The following is a 26,526-nucleotide window of genomic DNA, read 5'->3' as shown; positions in this document are numbered from 1 at the left end:
CACATGATACCAACACACCTCAGGCAATCAGATCCTATAGCGATGTTGTAGAAGTAGATAGACCTGCACTGGTGACCTCCAAAATTTGACTTTATTTCTGCATTTGAGGAATAAATATGTGTACTAAGGGCTGAATGAAAAAATTTCCATTTTTTTCGCCCCAAAATTGCAGGACAAAAAGGGGGGTTTCCAGCCAAAAAATTGTTGGTATTTGGTTTTTCTATGAAAAGCAATAATTTTCCATTTTCCACCCAGCTATGTATCTAATCTAGGCTCCATTGATATTACATATGCTCTTCATCCATTGGCCTGAGAGCCTCTATCATGTATTTATGAAATAGTTTGTGTAGATGTGGCATGGAAGTGACGAGACAAATGAGATGTCATGTTAGTATGGGAGTGTCTACTATGCTAATGTCTGTGTTAAGTTTCTGACCACGCCTGGTGTGAACTACATACGTCCAGTGCGAAGCTAATAATAGCGCTGTGCCCTCCTTCTAACCATCCTGACTCCTGAGTGCTTATTAAACACTGCAGACATTAATTATACCACAGATAAAATTAACTTTCCTTTAAGAATCACAAAGCTGTTGATCTTCTCTGCACTTGCTTTGGATTGTCACCAGACCTCTAATGCTGTATGGGTTCAGTTTTTAATAGGGCCCACTGGAAATGTACAGAGGAAGCACTCACTTAACTCCTTGAATCCTATATGCCATATTGCATTACACACTGGAATCAGAAGACTTTTTTTTTTTAAAGTGTCAGTTAGCAATGTCTGGGAATCTTGATGTCACTGTTGGCAAAAAAAAAAAAGAGGAGAAAAAAAGCGCTAGATTGCTTTATTTGTACCAGTGTCATGCTAGCCAAAGTATCTCCCAGCAAATCCTAAAGATGGGCAAGAGACTCAGAATTCAGAGCAGAAGGGAAATCATGAAAACACTGTGGTTCTTGCTCAAGAGTGCTGAGAAGGCAGCATCTTAATGCCATTGAGAAGTTCTGCCTCTTTAGTAGAATGCCCCCCTAGTTCTGTTTTCTAGTAGCTGGTACAAAATCCCTCTGCAGTATAGTGCAGCAGTTAGGCCCCCGTATTTAAGTTTCACAGCAAAAGTACCTTCAGTACATGTTCAACACTACATTACAAGGGTGGGGCTGGGACTCCATAGAAGAATAAATAGTACAGGAAACCAGCTTTCCTTCTGCTTCTGCTGTTCTCCTCTTTGTCTCCTCCCCTACCCCTATTCCACAGCAATGAGGCTAGCTGCTGAAAAGACAGTGTTTGGCCCAACCCCAGCCAGCTGTGTTCAGGCAATTAGCTGGTGCCCCAAACACCTGACCTGAAGAATTACACATCAAAGCAATCTTTGTTCTTCTTCGAGTGCTTGTTCACGTCCATTCCACATTAGGTGTGCACGCACTGCGAGCACGCGCGTTGGAAACTTTTTCCCTTAGTGGCTCCCGTTGGGCTGGCGGGCCCCCCGAGTGGCACCACTGCGCCGTGCATATATACCCCTGCCGGCCCAACCCCCTCCAGTTCCTTCTTACTGTCCGTGGTGGCGTGGAACAACCTCTCTCTCTCTCTCTCTCTTTCTCTCTCTCTTACAAGAGCAGTCCCTTAGCCTTTACAGTAGCTATTGTCAGTTAGTTTACATACAGATTGTGGACACTTAACTCATTAGGTGCTTGGAGGCCTCCAGCACCTGCCCCGGGCCACGGGGCATGCCGCAGGCCCATGGCTTCAAGGCTTGTGCCACGTGCCGCAAACCTATGCCAGTTAGTGACCCCCACGACTTGTGTCTACGTTGCCTGGGGGACGGACATCAAACTGAAAGGTATAGGATTTGCAAGATGTTTAAGCCAAGGACAAGGAAAGAAAGAGACTTTTGCCTAAAGCAACTGTTGATGGAGGCCGCATTGCAGCCGCCGGGCCCAGAGCTCCCGACGCCAGTTCAGGCTTCCTCGGTGCGTAGTGCCCCGGAGCCGTGGAGAGACCCAGCACTGGCTAAGCACCGTAAACTGTCGGCCCCGGAGCGCCAGGCTAGGCCCCAAGACCGATCGTTCTCCCCGGTGTGGCCCCCGGCACAGCCTAAAGGAAGGTGTGGTCGTTCCCGGCACAGGAGGCTAGCGCCTCCCAAGGCCCCGAGCGCCGACGAGAGCGGGAAGGCTGCGGTACCGGCGCTGACACAGGCAGTCCCGGCAGCACAAGCCCCACCGAGCCCAGACCTAAGTGAGCTCAGTGCGGACGATGGACTCGAGGGCATAACGGATCAGCCCTCCACGCCTGGCACCTTTGAGGCTGCAAAGGACCTCATCGAGCTGTTGGCAGCGAGCTCTCTCCCATATGGGGAGAACCCTCCGGCGCCTATGCCTTGGGTGCCGTCAAGGGGTAAGCCGGCAATGGTATGCCGCTTGAGGACACCGTCCCGGTGCTGCTCCCGGAGTTGGTCCCGGTTGAGCTCCGACTCTGCAGACTCGCACTTGCCAGCAGCCCAGAAGGAGATTGCGAGGCAGCGGGTCGACGCGCAGAAGAAGCACCAGAAAGGGCACGCAGCTCTCCAGCACCGCCCAGAGACTGGCACTGGGAGGAGTCGAGACGGCCCTCACCAGAGGTCTCCCACAGACGGTCCCAGTCCAGGGAACGCTGGCACCGGTCCCAATCCCGGACCTGATCCCGGTCCCGGGGATACTGGTACCGCTCCCAGTCTCGCTCAGCCAGGAGCTGCTCGTTCTCCCGCCGGCGCAGATTGTTGGCACCACCATGGCCTTCGCGATCAGCGTCGCCACAGTCCGGCACCCACTCCAGCCGCTATATCTACCCGCACTGGGGCCCAGAAAGCAGGGACCCTCAAGGGGGCTGGGAACCTCAATGGGAGCCGCCAGGCCATTGGCCCTTCTGGAACCCCTGGGCCTATCAGGGGCCCCATCCAGGGCAAGTTACTCAGTGCAGTTGTCCTGGTCCCCACACCGATGAGGCGGTGGTGGGTACAGAGGTGTCCGGCCCTCCGCTGATAGACCATGGAGCCCACCAGGAACTGTTGCGCAGAGTCACCCAAAATTTGGGGTTGCAGGCCGAGGAGACGGTTGAGCAGGAGAACCCCATGGTGGACATTTTGAGCCCCGAAGGTCCATCCAGAATAGTCCCGCTCAATAAGACCATCCAGTCTAACTATAAGACTATATGGCAGACCCCGGCCTCCAGCACTCCAACGGCTAAAGGAGCGTAAATACTTTGCCCCATCTGAGGGCTATGAGTTCCTGTTCTGCCACCTGAGTCCATGCTCCCTAGTGGTTTCGGCGGTGAACGAAAGGGAGCGCCATGGTCAGCAGGCCCCAGCCCCTAAGGTCAAGGAGGCGAAACGCCTGGACCTTTTTGGTAGAAAGGTGTACTCATCTGGGGGCCTTCAGCTGAGGATTGCTAACCAGCAGGACCTCCTCAACAAGCACAATTTCAACTCCTGGGCGGTGGTGGGGAAGTTTAAGGACAACCTCCCGCAAGGTTCCCAACAGGAGTTCATAACCCTGGTGGATGAGGGCAAGGCAGTAGCCAAGACCTCTCTCCAGGCCTCCCTGGATTCGGCAGACGCGGCGGCTAGAACAATCGCGTCGGGGTGGCATGAGGCACTCGGCATGGCTCCAGGAGTCAGGTCTGCCCCCGGAGGTCCAGAATGCACTCCAGGACCTCCCCTTCGAAGGGCCCGGGCTCTTCTCGGACCAGACAGACTCGAGGCTGCATAAAGTCACTGGGTATGCAGACCCCGGTGACTCAGAGGAAGCCCTTCAAGCCGCAGCCTCCCCCTCAACGCCAGTACCAGCCTCGCCATAGGCATGATCCTTACTGTAGGTGAGGCAGGGATAACAGGCGACGGCGCAATAACAATAATAATAATAATGCGCCGGGCCAGAACCAAGGCAAGTCCCAGCCGGGCACTAAGCCAGGCTTTTGAAGGTGCGCTCGAGGACAGCGTACCAGACCAGTCACCGGATCCGTCCCTTTATTTCCTGAACCACCTGTCCCGTTTCTCCCGTGCGTGGTCCATTATGTCAGACTGTTGGGTCTTACGCATGGTGCGGAACAGGTAGTCACTGCAGTTCGCCTTCCTCCCCCTCCCCCCGCCCCCCCTGCCTGGTCCCTCTTCAGGGACCTCTCTCATGAGCATCTCCTAATCTCCTAGAGCAGGAAGTCTGCTCGCTGCTAAAGGCGGGGGTGGTAGAGGCGGTGCCTTACGGCCTAAGGGGAAAGGGGTTCTACTCCCGGTACTTCCTCATCCCCAAGGCCAAAGGGGGCCTTCGCCCCATCCTAGACCTGCGCGGGCTCAACAAGTTCCTGGTCAAGGCCCGGTTCTGCATGGTCTCTTTGGGCACCGTCATCCCTTCCCTGGATCCAGGGGACTGGTGGCTGCTGGTCCACGTGGCAGCATGCACACACGTGGTCAGGCATGCCAGACTGAGACTCAGGACTCTGCAGGCATGGCTCGCTTGGGTGTACCGCCCAGGCAGGGACCCCCGGACTTGGTAGGGACAGCCCCAAGGGATGTGCTGGACTCCCTGCTGTGGTGGCAGTCCCAGCCTGTGGTTTGCAAAGGCATCCCCTTTGCTGCCCCACTTCCGGACCTGACTCCGGTAACAGATGCGTCAGACCATGGATTGGGGGCTCACCTGGGGGACCTCATGACGCAGGGATTGTGGTCCAAGGCAGAGCGGTCACTCCATATCAACGTGAAGGAGCTCAGGGCAGTTTATCTCGCCTGCCAGACCTTTCACACCACTCTGAGTGGTCACAGCGTGACAGTTCTGACGGACAACACTACTGCCATGTTTTATATAAACAAGCAGGTCAGGGCTCATTCCTCGCCACTCTGTCGTGAGGCTGTCCTCCTCTGGGACCTTTGCATAGCCCATGCAATTCACCTCGAGGCATCCTATCTCCCGGGCATGCGGAACGAGCTGGCAGACTCCCTCAGCATGAGTGGATGCTTAGGGCGGACGTCGTGCTTTCGCTCTTCCACAGGTGGGGGTTTCACCGGGTAGATCTGTTTGCCACCAGGGCCAACACCCAGTGCCCGCAGTTCTGGTCGTTCCAGGGCCACAGCCCGGGCTCACTCACGGATGCGTTTGCGATCCTGTGGAGAGGGGGCTTGATGTATGCCTTCCCCCGGCTCCTCTTGGTGCACAAGGTCCTGCTCAAGGTGTGCAGGGACAAGGCGGCGGTGATCCTCATCATCCCAACCTGCACCCACCAACATCGCTCCTAGAGCTGTCGGTAGAGGCCCCAGTAGTCCTGCCCCTACACCGGGACCTCATTACACCGGACGGCAGGCGGCTTCTCCACCCTGACCTGCAGTCGCTGCACCTGACGGCGTGGAGGTTCTGTGGCTAAATGCCCTGGAGAGCCAGTGCTCCCTTCCTGTGCAGCAGATTCTGCTTGGCAGTAGAAAGCCCTCTACCAGGGTGGCCTATATGGCCAAGTGGAAAAGGTTCTCGTGTTGGTGTGAACTGCGACAGGTGCAGCTGGGCCAGGCCAAGTGCAGGCCATTCTGGAGTACCTCCTGCACCTCAAGCAGCAAGGGCTAGCCCCGTCCTTGCTCAGAGTGCACTTTTTTAAAAAAGTGAAGTTAGTTCATATCTGAAGATACATGAAGATTTGACTTTGCATTGTGTGAAATTAGTACTGAACAATGAAAGACTTGCTCGCATATTTATGTTTGAATTCCCCTGTCTCCCTATTGTTGTATCTGAGTGTACCATTGGATGGTTTCCAGACTCAAAGGGTTCTTTTTAAGTCCTTCTGCCATAGAGCAATTGCTACTGTTTTGTGGTCTTCTCTACCAAGATTTCTACCCTTTTGATGTTGAAATTGATTCTCCTCCTATTATGTGAAGATATATAGTGGGAGTCCTGTCCTATTGCATGAGAGTTTGTGATGATAGCATCCAAGTTGTGTAGGAAGCATTTTTTGGGGCAGGGAAGGGAAAGCAATAGAAGTAAGCATCATCAAGAGACACAGTATGTGTGAATGATGCTGGGCCTATCCCTCTGCCGTCTACTAAAAAGTCTTCCAGAGTCTCAAAATTACGTGCATGTAATCCAGAGAGCAGCTCTGTTTTCACTGTTCTTGAGTTTTGTCTTTTTATTGTAAATGTACCTGAGTGGGGGAAGACTTATAAAGGAGCCTAAAGATGTAGAGAGTCACTTAGTGCGATTTGCAAAAGCCAAGTTTAGGTACCTAACTCGCCCTGAAATAATTTGTAAATCCTACCAAGAACCAATCTGTATCTTTAAGTCCTAACTATCTGTATTAATCTAGATTTGTGTTTTCTTTTTCTTTTCCCACATGTGAATGTCTAATTTATGGCATAATTTAACCAGTGGTGTTAGAACAATAATTTCTATTGCTATGACAAATATGTTAAAAAAACCCAAGTTTTGTTCAGAAGAAACCCATACTTTGGATCTGATCTTGCTCCTTTTGTAGTCCTTGGGACCAGGCATTGGCTCCTAATACACAGTATATATGAACGTCAGAATACTGAGCCAAATTTGACTTTACATTAAGGTCCCATTATACCACTCAGCCTGCCTACAGGGGCCTTAACATAACTGAGAATTCAGGCCATGATGTTCTCCCCTCTATTCTGAAACGTGGAAGAGCTCAGCCTGGGGAGTTATGCCATTCACAACTGTTGCGTTTGCGGATAAATTTCAAATTAGGAATAACGCCTATTTCTTTCTGAATGTTTTACAGTTGAAGATAACAGCCTGTCTCAAAAGAAAAAGATAACAGTGGAAGATCTGTTCAGTGCTGATTTCAAAATTCATGACCCAGAGGCTAAATGGATAAGTGGTGAGTCTTGCATGCACACTTGACAATAATTCTGCTCTCACTTATTCTTTCCTCTCCCTGTCTTTCTCTTTCCCTCCTTTTCTCACTTTTTCTTCTGACTTGTGTCTCTAGTGTCCAAATTCGTACTCCAGCTTTCCTCAGGGTAAATGTGTAAATGATATTTCTCCATTATACACAGCATCACATATGTGTCAGTAATACCTAGAGGCCCCAATCAGGGCTGTTGGTAGATGCCGTTCAGACATGAAGTGAAAAAAACAGCCCCTATCCCAAACAGCTTACAATCATGGTAGCTGACAAGATGCAAGAGGTGGTCAAACCAAATGGTTAGAGCACTGTCATGATCAGTCTTTATTTTACCATAAACAAATCTTCTGATTTATATTTTCATAATGTATTCCCTCGCCAAAATATTTTTCCAGGCAGAGAGGTGAAGCGTTGCTAGGCAACTAGCAACAGAGTGGTCCAGCAACAGCTGGTCTGCTCCTTGTATGTAAGCCATGTTTTCTTTTTATCCTGTCTTACAATCTATATTTTCCAGTACCAAGGGGAAGAGACAGAATAATACCAGAATTAATGCACACCATATTTGCAGCAGTGGAAATTGTTCTACAGATGCAAATTCCAGCCCCCCACTGCCATCTGCTACAATCTAAATCAGCTCTTGCTGGAATGAAACAACAATGTGCTGTACAGCTCATTTAGGGCTGACTCTCATTAAATTGAACGGGAATCTTTCTATTGACTTTAATGGGAGCTGAGCCAGGTCCTCGCTGCTGCAGTCTGCCTTTTTTTTTTCTTTTTTTTTTAGGGGTTCTACCCTGTGGGAGCAATTTTAATCCCCGGAGGGGGTGGGGAGAGAGATTGCCAAGGGAAACTAGGCTGGATCAGTGCATCCCCCAGTCACCCTAAGCACATCCATCTCTGGCCAGCCCCATCCACTGTTTTCTGCTGCACTAGCCGCTGCTGGAGAAGCCACTGCAGGCAGTGTATGTCACTACAACCCCTCGGATACTTGCCAGAGGAGTTCTGGCTGGTGAGTGCCCTTTTTCAGGTTCTGCACACTTGTTGGAATGTGGCTCCCAGTACAGCAATCTATGGGGAGAATAAAGGTGGAAATACTTCTTGAATTTAGGAGTTCAGAAACCGTTCTTCAGCATTATTATTTAACCTTTTCATGTCTAAAGGCCCCAATCAGGAGGGGGCGCCACTGCTCTGGGCACTGTACAGACACCTATTACGAAACATTCCTTGCCCCAGATGAATTTGTTTGATTTTTTTGCTTCATAATATTCTGTTCCTATGAATATTTTTGCCCCTAAACTCTGCCACTCGAATATTTGTGGGATGATAATGCAATATATTTTTTTATTGGAACAAACATCAGGAGAATTTTCCAGCTCCACTTAGAGGTTTTCAAAAAATAATTTCTTTCATGGTTAAAATGTGTTTTTCTGCACAGTAATGTTCTTTTTTTTTCCCCCTGTGCAAATATAAGCTTTCCCAAACTGTGTTTGCATGCTGGTACTGTCTATATGTTTTTATTAGCCTCTAATTTTTGGCAGGCATTATAAGTCCCACATTGAATTGTTGGTAAAGGTCTGGATCCAGTGCCCACTGAAATCAATAGACTCTCTTGTACTTCAGTGGGCTTTGGATCATATCTAAATAATCTAAGGTTATATAAAAGTAAAAAAAATGATATTAAGCTGTCATTGGTCAAGCCATTATAAACATGGCTGATTAAATGATTTGCCCTTTGGTGCTTGTTATAATAATTATGTATCAGATTCCATTGTCAGGTACACCAGTGTAAATCTGGAGGAACTCCATGAAACCAGTGATATTCCTTTAGATTCACACCAGTGTAACTGAGAGCAGAGTCTTGCGGTAAAATACTATAATGCTCTTCATCCAAGAACCTCAAAGCACTTTACAAACATTAATTCTTACAACATCCCTTTGGATAGGGAAATATTACACTCTTTGTACAGCTGGTAACTGGTAAATCAGGCTTACGGTGACCAACAGCTCAGTGGAAGAGCTTGAAATAGAGCCCAGTAGTCCAAAGTTCTAGTCCATGCTTTGCTCACTCCACCATACACCCTGTGTCCTGTTGTACCCCTGTTCTTGGTTCTCAAAATGCAAGTTCGTCTTCCCTCAGGACTCACTGAAGAAGCCTATTTCACACTAACACAGCTTAGTAGAAAATAGTGCTGAAAGCTGTGTGTAAAAGTAGGAATTAATGGGTGGAAGGAACCCTGGTTGTTTTGGGATTCCAACAAAATAATTGAAACCATAACAGCGTCTTATATCCTTGTCCCCATTCTTCCCCTGTTGTTAACAACACAACATAAACCACTCTAATGTAAAGAGATCTGAAAACTAGATTGCAAAAATCAATGCTCTTGGCTCTTTTCACATCTACCAGATTTCCTTTAAAGGGTATTACTCTCTCGCTTTATTTTTTGTGTTGTTATAAAAGACAAGAGTTTGTTAGCCTAGCCAATGATAAGCACGTTGCATGGCTAGGAGTATTCAAATTGTCTCAATTATTTGCTTTCAAAGCAGTTCAGCCAATTAAATCTCTCAATTCTGATCCATTTGCTTCAGTGGGGTTTTTTTGGGGGGGAGGGGGTTGTCTTTTCATTGATGTCAGTGGGCATTGGATCAGGTTCTAAAGCCCCAACACAAGAAGGCATCTCTCTTCAGGACAAAAATCCCTTTGAAGTAAATGGAACATGCGTAAGCACTTTCCTGAATTGGGGCTTGAATGCAGAAAGTGTGTGGTTCTGACCTACACCGATGTAATCCCATTGATTTAATAGTAGTTAACAGAGAGAGTTAATTCATGGTGTCATAAATATAAAGGGAAGGGTAACCACCTTTCTGTATACAGTGCTATAAAATCCCTCCTGGCCAGAGGCAACATCCTGTTACCTGTAAAGGATTAAGAAGCTCAGTTAACCTGGCTGGCATCTGACCCAAAGGACCAATAAGGGGACAAGATACTTTCAAATCTTGGGCCGGGGGAGGGGGGAGGTTTTTATTTGTGCTCTTTGTTTATGTGATTGTTCTCTCTTGGGAATGAGAGAGGCCAGACAGAAATCCATCTTCTCCAACCCATCCTAATCCAAGTTTCCAATATTGCAACCAGTATAGGTAAGCCAGGCAAGGTGGATTAGTTTATCTTTTGTTTTATGTGAATTTTCCCTGTGTTAAGAGGGAGGTTTATTCCTGTTTTCTGTAACTTTAAGGTTTTGCCCAGAGGGAGATCCTCTGTGTTTTGAATCTGAATACCCTGTAAAGTATTTTCCATCCTGATTTTACAGAGATGATTTTTACCTTTCTTTTTTTTTAATAAAATCCTTCTTTTAAGAACCTGATTGATTTTTTCTATTGTTCCAAGATCCAGGGGTTTGGGTCTTTGATGATTTTGTAACCAATTGGTTAGGATATTATTCTCAAGCCTCCCCAGGAAAGGGGGTGTGTAGGGCTTCGGGGGATATTTTGGGGGAAGATGTCTCCAAGTGGTTTCTTTCCCTGTTCTTTGTTTAAAACACTTGGTGGTGGCAGCATACTGTTCAAGGACAAGGCAAAGTTTGTACCTTGGGGAAGTTTTTAACCTAAGATGGTAAGAATAAGCTTAGGGGGTCTTTCATGGACCCTAGAGTTCAGAGTGGGGAAGGAACCTTGACACATGGTATGCCCATATCTTGAATACTGTGTGCAGACGTGATCACCCCATCTCAAAAAAGATATATTGGAATTGGAAAAGGTACAGAAAAGGGCAACAAAAATGATTAGGGGTATGGAACAGCTTGAACTTTTCAGCTTGGAAAAGAGATGACTAAGGGGAGGTATGATAGAAGTCTATAAAATCATGATTGGTATGGAGAAAGTACACAAGGAAGTGTTATTTACTCCTTCTCATAACACAAAAACTAAGGGTCACTAAATGAAATTAATAGGCAGCAGGTTTTAAAACAAACAAAAGGAAGTATTTCTTCACATAATGGACAGTCAACCTGTGGAACTCTTTGCCAGAGGATGTTGTGAAGGCCAAGACTATAACAGGGTTCAAAAAAGAACTAGATAAATTCACGGAGGATAGGTCCATCAATGGCTGGGATGATGTCCCTAGCCTCTGTGTGCCAGAAGCTGGGAATGGGCGACAGGGGATGGATCACTTGATGATTACCTGTTCTGTTCATTCCCTCTGAAGCATCTGGCACCAGCCACTGTTGGAAGACAGGTTATTGGGTAGATGGATCTTTGGTCTGACCCAGTATGGCCATTCTTATGTTCTTATGAGATGAGAGTTGACCTCAGAGTGTGACATAGCTACACTTCAAGTGCTAAGAGTGCAGATCTTCCTCAGACTTTGAGTATCTCTTTTAAGTTGGTTTGTGTGTTTTTATGGTATTGGCAGATTGTTATAAGTTAGATGATTTTCTTAAATTCAAGAGAGAAGCCAAAACTGGTACTTTGGCTGTGAACCCTTAGAATTTTTGAGGTGTTGAGGTGTTTTTGAACTCATGGATGCAAACCCTAAAGGTTTTGGTTCCTGAATTCAGAGCAGCACAGGAATCTTCATGTCTCCATGACCCATCTTTAATAATTCCCCATGGTTTCCAAACTGCTGATTACAGGCGAAAAAGATCTAAATCAGCCCCACAAGGTGTCTTCTGGGGGACAGGATCACAGCTCCAGCTCTCAGTGTGAGTAGGCACAGCCTTAAAGGAAAAAAATTGGCAGTTGTAGTGTGTGTAGCAATGTAAATGTAGGGAAGCAATGCGGTGGGCCAGAGTCTGAGCTGGTGTAAAGCGCCACAGTGTCATTAAGTGCCAGGGAGCTGTGCTGATTTATACCAGTTAAAAAACTGTTCGTCTGTTTTCTGCACTTTCAGATCTCAGGAGCATCCCTTCCTTTACACAGGGAGACAGTGTTGTGAGTCATGTCCAGGTGGCTAGGTCACTGAGACTTACATTTGTTCTTTGTTGCTTTTCCTTAGTGTCAAGTGCATTTCGCCCACCCCAAAAGTACATGTTTTCTTTGTGAATGGGAAACGTAACAGCAGCCACTTCACTGGTTACTGCAATTGACTGGATGGAGTGTGCCGCCAGTGCCTGCTATTTACAGGATGTTTTTCCAGCCCCAGTTGAATTAGTGTTTGTTGTGACATCTGGCAACACATGGTTATTTATTTTTTGTATTATGATAATGTTTAGAGGCCCCAGCTGAGAGCAGGGCCTCATTGTGCTAGGCACTGTACAAACACATAGTGAGAGCTGGTCCTTGACCCAAAGAGCTAACAATCTAAACAGAAAAGACAGTCAAAGGATGAAAATCAGAGAGTACTATTATCCCCATTTTACAGATGAGGCCTGAGGCACGGAGACATTGAGTAATGGAACTGAGCCCTGTTATCTTGAGTCCCAGTCCACAAGATTACCCTTTTTCACTGACATAATATTCCTCCTCCTACATGAAGAGACACAAGAGGTACAATTTTCAGAAGGACCTGAGTCCCATTTTCAAAAGTGGCGTAGGCACTTCGGAGTCTAACTCTCATTGCAAGTCAAATGCTTTTGACTAAGTCACAGGCCCTTTTGAAAATGTTACCTAATAACTGAGATCTAAACAAAGCAAAGCCTTTTTTTCATTATGCTGAACATCACATTAGTTTTATTGTATATTTTACTAATACAATTATAAAATAAATCTCTAGGCTCTTTTAAAGTCTGATATTGAATTTAATGATCTAGAACTAATATGTTTTATTTACCATGCTGAAAAATGTTGTCTTGTACTAGCAGCGGTAATTTATTTCAGTTTACCTTTAGTAATAATGCTCAGATCAACAACACCCTGAGAGCCTTGATGTCCCCAAGCCTATTCTGCATAATGTAAATTCATTGCACTGTATTGATAGAACCGCTGATGCATTTCAAATGATGCAGATGCATGTGGAGTAAATTAATTATTTATGGTTCACTCTGCATAAGTATTAGAACTTTTTAAGTGCTAACATTTTTCACTTTTTAAAGAAGTATGAATTAAGGTGCCACAGTGACATTCCGGGGGACTGAAGTCGCAGTGGTATAGCACAGTTAGCTGGAATTGCAAGTTTCCCCAAACTGCTCCTGTAGTGAATTTAGAGGACCAGGGGAGCGACTGAGTATGGGACCCACTCAACTCCTGTCAAAGTCAATGGAAGTCCTTCCATTGACTTCAGTGGGTGTTGGATGAGTAATTACAGGATGTTGGACTGCTTCCTGCAGGAGTGGGAGAATAGTTCATCTTCCTGGCCCAGTCAATCCCTGGTCCTAGTTCAGATGGTCTTGTTTCAAATCTTTCCTCTTAAATACATCCCACTCATCTGCTTTTGAAACTAAGTACATCTTAGTGTTCTCAGATGTGGGTGCTGGTAGATTAGGGCAACATACTTGTCCTGGTTCTCCTGTTACTTACAGCAGTGTAAATTCAGCATTACTCTACTGGCATTAATGCTGGTGTGAATCTGGGGGGAAGTGGGAAAAGAATCAGGCCTGTTATATTTTCATTTTTGCTTGGCTCTTCTGCTATCTGAACTCCTAATTAATCAAGTTTTATTTCATTGCATTCTCAAATGTGTTTTGCTGAGATGGCTGAAAAGAGACCTCCCTCACCCCTGACTGTGGCCAATGCTGGAATCATCATTCATGGCTGCCTATTCTTGTTCTACTCCAGTGTGCTTTTTGCCCTTTTGTGTGCAACTGCAATGTTTTGTGATGGATGTATCAAAAACCACAGGCCCATTCTTGCCCTGGTCGCATTAGGGTGAAATCTTAGCTGTCAAGTCCATTGTCATGGTGTCTAAGTGCTTCTACCCCCAGGTGCAGAGGGTGGTGAAGGCCCTGCAATGTTGCAGATCCGCAGCAGTTTCAATGTGCTCATGGCCTCTAAGGCTTGAAGGGGAAAGAGAAGCAGGTGGGGGAAGGGTCTGAGAGGCTGCAGGTACCTCCGGTGTGCAGATACATTAGCCACAGTCCCCTATGCAGCCAGTTTTTGAACCATGGCAGGGATATCAAGCTACCTTGCCCAGGGATTGAATATTGGATTCCTTCCATCCCAGCCCTATTCCTTTCATGAGGCTTGTTTACTAGGGTTTTGTAAGTTTGTGTGCACCAATTAATCAAGGCGTTTAAGCACATGCCTAACTTTCAGTATGTGAGTAGTCCTGTGGAAGTCGGTGGGACTGTTCATGTGCTTAAAGATAGTTACTGTTCATGTGCTTAAGTGCCCTAATGAACTCAGGCCTAACGTTGCAAAACCAGAATTACTATAGGCCCATGGTCTGTCCTGCCTGAGCGCCTGCCCCCAAAGCCATGGAGATCATTCATGCTCAGTGCAGGATGTTACAAAGGGAACCGAAGGACAAGCATATTTACACTTCTATCATGCACCTGTTTTGTTTCGTTGCTGCTAAAGAGAAGGAAACAGGAAATCAATCTGGCCCTCCTGAAAATTAATTTAGTCTGCAGAAGCATACTGGTGTGAGGCTACAGTCTGTTCTTTCGCTTTAAATGTATCCTAGTGCATTGCAGGGGAAGGCTGTGCTTCTCTGCAGTGCTAGAAATGCTGTGATGCTACATATAGCTGTTAAATGGAAAGGCTTTGGGCATCCTTTGGCCAACCACAATTCTGCTTAGTACTTGTGTCTTATTGATAGGACTCTTTCTAGGCAAGTTCCTCCTCCTGGACCATCCGCTCCTAGGCATCGTTCCCTTTAACATTATATAGTATATCGTAATATTATTGTTTATGGCTGCAGTGTAATAGTGTGCAATGCACTTCACAAAAAAAATTAGAACACGGCAAGGGATGACAATGAGCAAAGAGTGAGCGGGGAAGCTCTGGGGAAAATTTGGACTGCCACAGTAAAAGAAAGGGACATTCTCTTTTTGTGTATGCAGGCCAAGACTTTCAAGCTTGATGCCTAAAATAGGCACCTAACCCTATACTTAGGTACCTTGTTGTATGGCCTGGTTTTCTGAAGTGTGCTGAACACCCATAACCCCTACTGACCTCAACGGTTGCTGTTGAGTCTCAGCACCTCTGAAAGTCAGATCACTTATTGAGATACCCGAGCATGGAGTCAGGTGCTTAACTTTAAGCACCCCCATTTGAAGATGTCGTTATGTCATTGCTTCATACCAGGCAGAGTGAACCGAGTCCAACCCGCGAGCCGGAAATGAGGAGTGAAGGTCAGCTTTGAAAGGCTGGATGAAAGGAGTGACTGATGAGGAGGGATTTGGAGGAGAGTAGTGTTGCATGGTGTGAGAAGAAGTTGCAGAGTCATGTCTGGGAGAGGACCAGAGAAGTTGTGAAGATGCTCTGCATTGACAAAGCTGACGGTGTGAATAGGGAACTGGGGGAAATGTAGGCAGGGTCAGAGCTTTGCAAGACCTTGGGGGTGAGGAAGAGGAGTGAAAAAGTGAAATACTGAAGGAGATTAGAAGGCAGTGCAGGATTGGCAGAACAGTGGGGCAGAAAAGATGTTTTAGGCTTCAGCAGGTTGGATAGGTTAATGGGGAGCAATGTGGGTTTCAGAGCCAGAGAAAGGGAAGTTGTTCTACAGCATTACCTAGAGAGCTTTGTGAACCTTTGCCTGGTCTTCCATCCTGGACTCGGTTAATACCCACTTTCCCTAACAACCTCCCGATAGCCTGGTCTTGCTCCCATTGAAGTCACTGGCAGGATTCCTATTGATTTCAACAGGAGAAAGATCTGAATACATACATTTCCTTAACACAAGGAGACAAGGTGGGTGAGTTCATATCTTTCAATGGGCAAACTTCCATTGGGGAAAGAGACAAGCTTTCGAGCTCTTTCACCACCTTGTCTCTCTCATATCCTGGGACTGACATGGCTACAACAACACTGCAGTCAACACAAGGAGACAGAGAGGTGACTCCTTCTTGGGGCAGTGCTGCAGGTGGGGTCAGCAAGCAGGGTTTCTACACTTGTTACAGCTGTCAGGTCTGCAAGAGCAATTACCCTGTTTCCCCTCACTCAGCAAAATTAGTGCTTTCCTCTTAAACGAACACTCATGCATTCCTCCTGCTGTGATAGTGCCTCTGAGCGAGCAATGGGTGTCAGGAGAACATTTTGGAATGGTAGCAGGTGTGGTCTCCAGGATGACTGCTTTTGCGTTATATGTTTGCTCACAGGTTTGAGGTACAGATCCATGAAAATTAAATGCCAGCTCTCCCTTTCAGTTCCTCCTCCTCATCTGTCATCTTCTACCCTTGTCACCCAAACTACATTTCCATTCTTTTTGTTACGTGGTGTGTGGCAGCACAGAATGGTTCCAGACAACGTCAAGATTATGGACTGCTAGTGTTAGTGGCTAACGCATAGCTGTTGGGTGTAGTGCTTTATCTCTATAAAGTGACAGATGGACAGAATTATTGCTGTAGCACCCCATTCGCCAAGGGAGCCTGTTTATAAACAGGATAACGGAGGGGGCGGGGTAGGAATGGCAAACTACTACGCTGAGCTACTCCATTTGTGGGGGACTTTGAAAGAGCGGGATGCAGCTCCCACACATCTGTTTACAGCCTATAACACCACAAATTCAACATACGTGCTTAAGAATCTGCAACCAGTTAAAAGACAGGGCCTGATTCTCCTCTTACCTGTGGTGGTTTAAATCAAGAGTTGCTCCTTTTGAAGGTAATGCAGTTATACTGGTTTTACACTGGTATAACTGGGAAAAGAATCAGGCTTACTCTATCTAATCTATAATTTTAGAAGTCGGTGTGACTAATTGCCTACACAATGGGCATGCCTGATTTGCATGCGCACTTACCAGGTTTACACATGCAAATCAGATGATTGTGTTTGTGGTTGGTATTCACGCTAACTATACACCTAACTTCTTTAGAAAAAATCAGGTCACTGATCAGCTAATTTGGATACATTGTATCGAACTAACAAATAGCTATCTGAGCCCCTTTATCCCAACATATCAGAATCTATATCATAATGGCAACTGGTGCTATTCAACATTAACTTTTGAACAGGTCAGTATCAAAGTACAGAACTGCTTCTGAAAGGGATATGAACAACAACAAAGTCTTAGGACTTAGAAGTTATTGTGGCTCTTGTAAGCCAACGGGTCAACTCACCAGTCAGTGTCAGGGTTGTCAACTTTCTACTTGCACAAAATCAAACACCTTTGCCCCACCTCCTTCCTCCTCTGAGGTCCCTCCCATCCCCTTCTCAAAGCCCCCCACCCCCGCTTATTCCACCCCTCCCCCCATCACTTGCTCTCCCCACCCTCACTCACTCGCTCATTTTCACCAGGCTGGCTCAGGGGGCTGGGGTGCAGAAGGGGGTGAGGGCTCTGGCTGGGGGTGCAGGTTCCAGGGTGGGACTAGAAATGAGGGGTTCAGGGTGCAGGAGGTGGCTCTGGGTTGGGGCAGGGGGTTGGAGTGTGGGAGGGTGAGGGCTCTGTCTGGGGGTGCAGACTCTGGGGTGGGGCTGGGGATGAGGGGTTTGGGGTTTAGGAGGGTGCTCTGGGCTGGGACCGAAGGGTTCAGAGGGCGGGAGGGGGATATGGGCTGGGGCAGGGGCTTGGGGCACGGGGAGGGGAGTGAGGGCTTCAGTTGGGAGTGTGGGCTCTGGGGTGGGGCTTAGGGTACCAACCACTTTAGCCCACAGTTATCATCTTGAGCAGAGCGTTCCAGAAATGTCTATGTCTACAGCAGCCGAAAGGCTACCTTTTAGGTGACCCCAAGCTTTGTAGGGAACATTAGTTAGTAACTTACCGGTGTTGCCCTAAAGATGCTCCCAAGTTCTCCACCGCTCTCTACTTCGAATCATAGAAGATTAGTGTTGGAAGAGACCTCAGGAGGTCATCTAGTCCAACCCCCTGCTCAAAGCAGGACCAACCCCAACTAAATCAGCCCAGCAAGGGCTTTGTCAAGACGGGCCTTAAAAACCTCTAAGGTTGGAGATTCCACCACCTCCCTAGGTAACCCATTCCAATGCTTCACCACCCTCCTAGTGAAATAGTGTTTCCTAATATCCAATCTAGACCTCCCCACTGCAACTTGAGACCATTACTCCTTGTTCTGTCGTCTGCTACCACTGAGAACAGCCTAGCTCATCCTCTTTGGAACCCCCTTTCAGGTAATTGAAAGCAGCTATCAAATCCCCCCTCACTCTTCTTTTCTTCAGACTAAACAAGCCCAGTTCCCTCAGCCTCTCCTCGTAAGTCATGTGCCCCAGACCCCTAATCCCTACGCTGGACTCTCTCCAATTTGTCCACATTCTTTCTGTAGTGGAGGGCTCAAAACTGGACACAATACTCCAGATGTGGCCTCACCAGTGCCAAATAGAGGGGAATAATCACTTCCCTCGATCTGCTGGCAATGCTCCTACTAATGCAGCTCAATATGCCGCTAGCCTTCTTGGCAACAAGGGCACACTGTTGACTCATATCCAGTTTCTCATCCACTCTAATCCCCAGGTCCTTTTCTGCAGAACTGCCGCTTAGTTAGTCGGTCCCCAGCCTGTAGCAGTGCATGGGATTCTTCCGTCCTAAGTGCAGGACTCTGCACTTGTCCTTGTTGAACCCCATCAGATTTCTTTTGGCCCAATCCTCCAATTTGTCTAGGTCACTCTGAACCCGAACCCTGCTCTCCAGACTATCTACCTCCCCACCCAGCTTAGTGTCATCCGCGAACTTGCGGAGGGTGCAATCTGTCCCATCATCCAGGTCATTCATAAAGATGTTGAACAAAACCGACCCCTGGAGCACTCCGCTTGACACCAGCTGCCAACTAGACATTGAGCAGTTGATCACTACCCTTTGAGCCCAACAATCTAGCCAGCTTTCTGTCCACCTTGTAGTCCATTCATCCAATCCATACTTTTTTAACTTGCTGGCAAGAATACTGTGGGAGACCATATCAAAAGCTTTGCTAAAGTCAAGATATATCGTGTCCACTGCTTTCCCCATATCCAATGAGCCAGTTATCTCATCATAAAAGGCAATCAGGTTGGTCAGGCATGACTTGCCCTTGGTGAATCCACGTTAACTGTTCCTGATCACCTTCCTCTCCTCAACTCTTGATTCCCTGCTGGAATTCAGACTTGGCCCAAATAATATTTTCCAGGCCCAATTGCATTTATTGAGCAGGCAGTACTAGTTGCAGATGCAGACAATTGGAAGAGCGCAGTACATATTCCTCCACTTGCCCTGTGCTGTAAAATATTAATTTCATAATAATTCAGCAATGGGGAATACCATACTCCTGGTAATTAAACTTTATATCAGATATTTGTAATTGAAAATGTGCTGGGTAAAGACTTATTCATCTAACAAAGAAAGTCTCTTGTGACTTTCAGATCTCTTGATTGTAATGGTGTTCAATAGCTTAATGATATAAGCCAGAATGTAACTCTTCCCCCTTTGCCCCCCACCCCCACCCCCATGAGACACTATGTTGGATTTACATCATTCATTACAGGAAACTGTGGGAATTTAGAATCAAAAGAACATCACAGGGTAATTAAATGTAATCCAGTCTCAAAATATGAGCCCTCTAATCTCTCATATCTGTGAAGAATAAATTAAGAGTAGGAAAGAAGCACTAAGATGTCATGATAATTAAAGGCAAAATTTCCCTTAATATAGTTAACTTGACCCAGAAGAAGAGCCAAAAGATTTTCAGGTTGCTTTGTATCAGAATTCAAGACTATATGTCTCAAGACCTACTCTTTACGTTGCATCACATAAAAAGTTGGCATAATACCACATAGTATCAGACAATCTAGTACATCGTTCTGCCCTTCCCAGTTAGGGTGCCATTTAGTTTCTGGGTAGAGATCAAGGTATTGGTTTTAACGTTGATTGTCATAAACTTCTTCAGAACTGGCTACTTCAGTGTAAGGGGGAATCCCAGCTAGATAGTGAAATAATCTTGTGGTGGTCCCAGAATGGAAAAGGGGATCTCTGAGGTAGGGAGAAATGATGATTTAGTGTAATATGTCTTCTACAAAATTGACTTCTGTTCCACTTCATGCAGTATCCATACATTTTAAATAGCCCTATAATTCTTGCACTCATTTATATGAAATATTCTCATTATTTTGTAATATTTTGGTGTTTGATACTCATTCAGATTATTTGAAGCAAAATGTGTAGAGTTACTTAGAATAAAACTTAACGTGTTCTTTGTTGGATCTAAAGGACAAAGTAAAACTTGGCATTCATTCAGGAGTGCAGGAACAATTTGTATGGGGTGTGCGTATGCTGAGAGCTATTGAACCAAACTACAAACCCTGCATATGATGGAAACCACTTCAAGACAGGGGGTGGGGCAGCACCCCTCGTTCCAGCACCTATTTTAGAAAACTGAAAAACAAAACTACTGCTGTCCTTTTAAGGGATGGGAGGCGTGAAATAAAATGCAGTGACAAAGTCCTGCTGGAGAGGCTACTGCCCAAAGCCTTTGACTGGCTGAGAGAAAGAGACCTGAACTTTAAAAACAATACTGTGATGTGTCTCAGTGTGGCCAGAAAGAGAGCTGGCATGTACAGTGTTGCAAGCTCTCATTATTTTATTGTGAACCCTTGATATTTCATGTTTTACTTAAAGGCCCGAACTCCTGGAGTCAAGTGACAGCTTGAGAATCCTGGTTTTCATTTAAAAAATGTAAGTTTGTAGCCCTCATGCTTGCAGAGAAAAGCTTGAGAATGTGACCAGAGGGCACTAGAATGGTTGAAAAATGAGAACACAAATGAAAAGAACCTGATATTCTATTCATAAATCTCATGATTTTTAAGCCAGTCTCATGATTTTGGGGGGAACCTGACTCATGATTCTTTCCTGCTGGGGGCTGGCAGTATTGCAGGTAGTCAGCCTGAAAGCATGTCTGATTTCAAGAGCTGGCAGACCACATAAGAGACATAGTAACAGTGAAGAAAATCTAGGAGAAAGGCAGTGTTGCATGCTGAAGCAAAACATGGCAATGTTCCAGACTTGCCATGGGGCTTAAGTCACATGGGATGCCTTTTCAGCCTCTCATTTACCCTTGGTTGCTATGTGGGAGACTGTTACATTTTCTATCCATTCATGAACATTAAAAACATTCCTTCCCCTCTCTCCCAGTCCTTCAGCTGGTTGTTCTGTGTTCTTACCATTTTACATCATATTGACATAGCTGAAGCGAACTGACGATTTTTGTCCAATCCCTAGCAGTCCAGTGCCTGTATAGAAACCCCACTGCCACAGCAGGCACTAATGGGCCAACCTGTTGGCTGTGTCCGCAGAGACTGGAGACCATGGAGACAGAACTGTCATCTCATCAATAGCATTGCTAGGGTTGAAGTACATTAGCAGGGCAATATGTTAACACCTTCACTGCTGCTGATGTTTATTGCACCATTTGATTTATTTATATTAATGAATTTAACATTTCATGGAAGATTTATACATAAACCAAGACCCTTATTATTCACTTGGAAAGCTCTTTCCTTTCTTCACTTTCATTCCAGAGGGCAGGATTGATTCTGTTATTAAAACTGGTACCTTACATTCAGATTTTTTTTTCTGTAAATGCAGTTCTGGGGGTGGGTAGGCAGGGGGGATTTTCAGTCCTTCTTCCAGGTTTTATTCCAAGGGAGACTTGCATGCAGACAAGTCCTTTGTGCCTTTTCCTGCAGTCCTTACTCAGGCAAAATTCCAGTTGAAACCAGTACTGAAGTAGATGGAGAATCCAGGATATTGCTGTGACAACACTAATCAATTAAACTTTATTCTTTTTGTGTTTTCATGCAGCAAGAGATGTGGAAAAAAATTCTGAGAAGTCTAATTTATGTAGGAATTAGCCACCAAGATATTAAATAGTCTTTTTTTTTCTTCCGTACCCCCCCCCCCCGCATTTTTTCCAGATAGGAGCATTCTCATGAAAATGTCCATTCAATGGAGATGTGGGCATAAAAAAAGGAGAGATGTGGTTTTGGAATTCTGTGGCCCCACATTCGGTTTTTGTCCCTGTTGGGCAGGCAATTGAAAACATCTGATAAATATGCCGTGCCAATCTAAAAAAGCAAGCAAGATGATAGGCTGTGTTAAGAAAGAGCATGAGAGAATAATATTGAGAATATAATGCTGTTATCTAAATTGATGGGACACACTCACCTTGCTCACAGACTACACTGGATTTGGGTCAGTCATCTAAAAAAGATACGTTGTAGCAGAAATAGAAAAGGTAAAGAGAAGGGTAAAGAAAATGATAAAGGCGTCCATATAGGGAGAGATTTAAAAGATGCCACCAATTTAGTTTGAAATGGAGATGAATAAGAGGTGACATAATAGAGACATTGAAAATAAGGAATGGTATAGAGAAGGTCAGAGCTTATCATAATACAGCTATTCAGTAATTATAATACAGCCCATTTAAAACAGTTCAAAGGAGATCTTTTTTTACACAGTACATAGTTAACTTGTGGAACTCATTGCCACAAGGTCTTATTGAGACCAAGAGCTTAGCAATAATCAAAAAAGTATTGAGCATTTTTTTGAACATAATATTATCCACCACATTTAAACGACCTGTGATAAGAATTATAAGCAATATCAGCCCTCCCTCATGCTTCAGTACATAAACCAACAAGTTTGCCTGTGATTAGGAAGGAACATCCCCGGTAAGTGTGTTTTTGCATAATAGTCTGTTATGTGGGGTTTATACCTCTTAAGCAGGTACTTGCCACTGCAGGATTCCAAAATTGATTGATCTTTGATCTGATGTGGTAAAGCATTTCCTATGGGAGAGAAGGGGGTTTGTGCAGTAGAGAAATTTGACGTGTCCAAGGAGAAGAAAACATTTTAGTTGATGCTATTTTTTCCCACCATAGTTGCTGTTCAGTTTAAAACTCATTAGTGTGTATGTATAATCCCAAACTACTTCTCCCAATGTGCATTGCCTTGCGCTTCTTTGTGCTGCCCACTTGCCTTTCTTTGCTAGGTCCTCTGCCCCAGGTCCTGTTCAATTCTTTAGCATCATTTCTCTGCATTTCTCAAGATGGTCCTATTGACTCTGTAGAGGAGTGCCCTCTTGTGGCCAATCCGACATCAATCTGTTTCCACAGGCGGTTTAACGACAATGTGTAGGTTGTTGAATAAAGGGCCTGCCTTCCATTTCAAAGGCATTAAGTTCAAATCTTTTGGCAGCTGAGTTTTTTTTTAATTTACTTATAAACAGACTCAGATACTGTGGTGATCAGTGTGCTAGACATACCTTGAAGTAAAGGGATCATCCAATACTGCACTCAGGGATAATGAAAACATTAATGCAGAGCTACAGGCACAATCTAATTTGCTTGTTAATATTCAAACATTTCCTTCAATCTGTACTGCAACCGAAGCACCCTGCCGGCCTGAACATGAAGAGAAAGAGCGAAACTTCTTTTAACTGGCTTTGTGCTCTATCAGGACTGCTAACATCTGTAATACAGTTGGGAGCAGAGGCAAAGAGGTAAGGAAACGCACAGGGGGATTAAGAGAGCCAGCCGTGGGGTCACATTTTAATGAAAATTTATTCATAGATTCTGTTTCTTCTCGGTGTCAAATGGATTATTACATTTATGGGTAACACTTAGGGTCACATGCTCCCCTGTGTGAAGCCAAGCTAAATGAGGCAGATAAGCCCCCATGCGTTCGGGAGAGAAAAGCAATGTCCTGGAGTGATGCTCCCACCAGCAGCCGACTGTTGGAGTCTCTCTGCCTGAGAACTGTGTGGATCTGGGGAAGTTTAAAAGGAGCAGCCACTACAAGGTGACCTGGCCTATGAGATTACCTGCATAGGGTACGGCTGACCCATGGACTGAGTGCCATTTAGTTTCTGGGTGGAGATCAAAGTGTTGGTTTTAACCTAGCTTGCCCTAAACAATTTAGGGCCTGGTTATCTAAGGGACAGCTTCTCTTCCCTTGTCATAGCACCATGTCTGGGAACTACAGAGGCACTTGAGCTGACCACACCCTAGTTATAAAGGGAAGGGGCCTGTGCCAGGGCATTTCCAGGCAGATTCCTCGGCTCTGGAACTTCCTGTCTGTGCTTGGTTGGTTCACCACAAAGCTCACCTTTCCCCCAGGGGTTCTGTGAAGTCTGTGGATGGTTAGAGGTGGTTTTTGCTGTTGTTATTTTGGGGAGATTTTATATTGACCTGGATAGATTGGGCAGTTTATGGGTGTGCTTGTGTGGGGGATTTTTGTTTGTGTATTTTTTGTCTATTTTAAGTATTTTGTACATGCTGCCATATTGTAAAAGCATCCAGAGCCAGGTTAGAGGCACTTCTGTGAAACTGAAATCAGGTCCCCGTTTCTCACCCGCATCTTTAGCGAGCACAGCTTTACCAAAGATGGATACACCTGAACTACAAAGCTGGGATCCCCATCCAAACCAGGGCTGTTCTGACCTGGGGGGTTGGTTCAGACCCTTAGAGCTAGCCACATAATCTGGCTCTTAATCCGGAACTCCACCTCATCAAATTTTGGGTTTAAGACTTGGGTTTGGTCCCAGTTCTGCGCCGTATCTGGACAAACTAATCTTTTTCTAACTTGGATTTTCCAGGGTTTGGGATCAGACAAAAGATATAAATAGAATTTTGTAACTGATGTATATATTTTTCTAGGAGACCTCAGCCTCTCTTTTAACCTTGGACATGTAAATTTAAAAGGCTGCTAGATGCATGTAGATGGTGGGGGCTCTTTCCACCTTTAATTTGCCTGGGATATAATTGTTTTACTTGAATGCTGCCACTGAAAAAGCATCAGATTGTTGCAGTGGGTATGTGCTGCATTGAAGTGATGAATGATTAAAACTACTTCTTGCATAATAAAGCACACTCTGTCATGTTGTGCTTACTTAATGTACCAATGCAATGTGATATTCAGCAGTTAGCTAAATTACAGTAACTCACCTATTTAGAAAAGTTTTCGTCTTAGCTCTTCATGCAAAAAGTGCTAAAGGCAGTAAAACGATAATGACCCATAATGCCAGAAAGATAAAAATGAGTTTCCTCCCAGAATGAAGGGCTGCACTCATGTTGTTATGGGCAAGCTGTTCCCTGTTCCTAGCTGCTTCCTTACAGCAGTGTCTGGGAGTATATTAAAAGGTTGCTTATTTCTGCACTGCTGAGTAACAGCCCTCAAATAAAAGGGCGAGAGCCGAGGAATCTGCCTGGAAATGCCCAGGCAGAGGCTCCCTCCCTTTTTAACTAGGGTGTGGTCAGCTCAAGTGCCGCTGTAGGTCCCAGACATGGTGCTATGACAAGGGAAGAGAAGCTGTCCCTTAGGTAACCAGGCCCTTGCTTGTTGGCAGAGAGCGGAGCTGAGTTGAGGCTGGAGAACTGTGTTCCTAATGAGCTACACGAGGGGGCACACCTCTGTGTGCCATGGAGGCCAGCTCCATTGGGCATTGTTCTGTAGCAATACTCATGAGTGAGGGAGGTGGGGAGGTAAAATTGTGGGTGAGTCACGGGTGTGCCTAGGCTGCGAGCTAGAAGTTCCCTGGTACATAGGTTCTCTGATTTCCTCATCCCCCACTGCAGAGCACCTTTGGTGCCACCCCAAAGACTGGGTAGATGGGAGGATTTCTCTCCCTTTCCTCATTGTGTTTTTCCCAGCCTCTGACCAAGGTGCTTGGGATGTGCATTGGGTTGTGGATTCACCAGTAATTTGGGGGTTTAATTGTAATTGTTTGTGACTACACTTCATAGAAGATTGAAAGACACACTGCAGCATGGCTGGTAAAAATGAGACCTTAATTTTATAAGGCTTCATTGCAACACTCTGCTGTTGCAGCTTTGCCCACTTTTGGGGGCGAGCTGTAGTTTTTGTTTATATGGATTACAAAGCAAGCATTTTAGCAGCACAAGGCTTAGTGAGCTTGTATCGTGTTATTTCTTGTTTGGCGTCATCTGATTCCTTGGTGCTATACTGAGGAACACACAATGCCTGCCCCTCAGAGAAACTCTGAGTCAGCTCTGCCTCCTTTGCACTGAGTTACTATGCAAGTTATCCCACTGATTGCAGCAAGAGAGGTACTACCCAAAGTGAGCAGTTAAGCCAGAACCAGACCTACACTCTAATATATAAAAAAAATTACAGTTTCTCATATCATGAATGCAGAATAAAATCAGTATTACTTTCTAAGCTTGGCTATGCTAGTGCTTCTTCACCATCCTGTTCTTGGACTTTCTCTTCCCACTCATTGCATTTCTATTAATCTCTCTGTTGTGTTTGTCTCCCACCAGACTTTCCCTAGTTCCTTTTTCTGTTGCTTTAAATTTCCTCTTCTTTGTACTTTGTCTCATTCTGTCCTTGTTTTCTCACAATCTAATTCCTCTGCTCTCAAAATCAATCAGTGGGAGCTGTGGTCGCTCTGCACCTTGCAGGATTGGGCCCGTTTGTATGGTACTTATCTGTGCGCTGATCACAGACAGAGCAGCCTCTTCACCTCAGCCTGTCATGCTTGCTATTTCTCATCACTCAGAAAACATTGTTTTGACTGGAATTCCCAAGCCCTTCACAATTTACATTCCATGTGTGCGTTTTCAGATGTCCAGGTGAATTGTTTGGCTGGAAGGTTGGCTGTTTTTAATCTGTAAGCCTATTGCAGACTCAG

General features: G+C 45.6%; 1 protein-coding gene across 7 annotated transcripts in view; it reads left to right on the top strand.

Moving 5' to 3' along the window:
* The window catches only part of DPP6 (dipeptidyl peptidase like 6), a 783,294-nt gene that overhangs the window by 508,870 nt on the left and 247,898 nt on the right, over nt 1–26,526 (top strand). For all 7 annotated transcript variants that reach the window (XM_074946297.1, XM_074946290.1, XM_074946293.1 and 4 more), the window contains one exon: nt 6,743–6,841. In XM_074946297.1, the coding sequence (XP_074802398.1) occupies nt 6,743–6,841 (99 nt within the window). The remainder of the gene's footprint in view (nt 1–6,742; nt 6,842–26,526) is intronic.

The sequence above is a fragment of the Natator depressus genome, chromosome 2, assembly GCF_965152275.1.
Source record: "Natator depressus isolate rNatDep1 chromosome 2, rNatDep2.hap1, whole genome shotgun sequence".
Lineage (NCBI taxonomy): Eukaryota > Metazoa > Chordata > Testudines > Cheloniidae > Natator > Natator depressus.
Note: the sequence above shows the minus strand (reverse complement) of the source record. Positions and strands in the feature narration are given on the sequence as shown.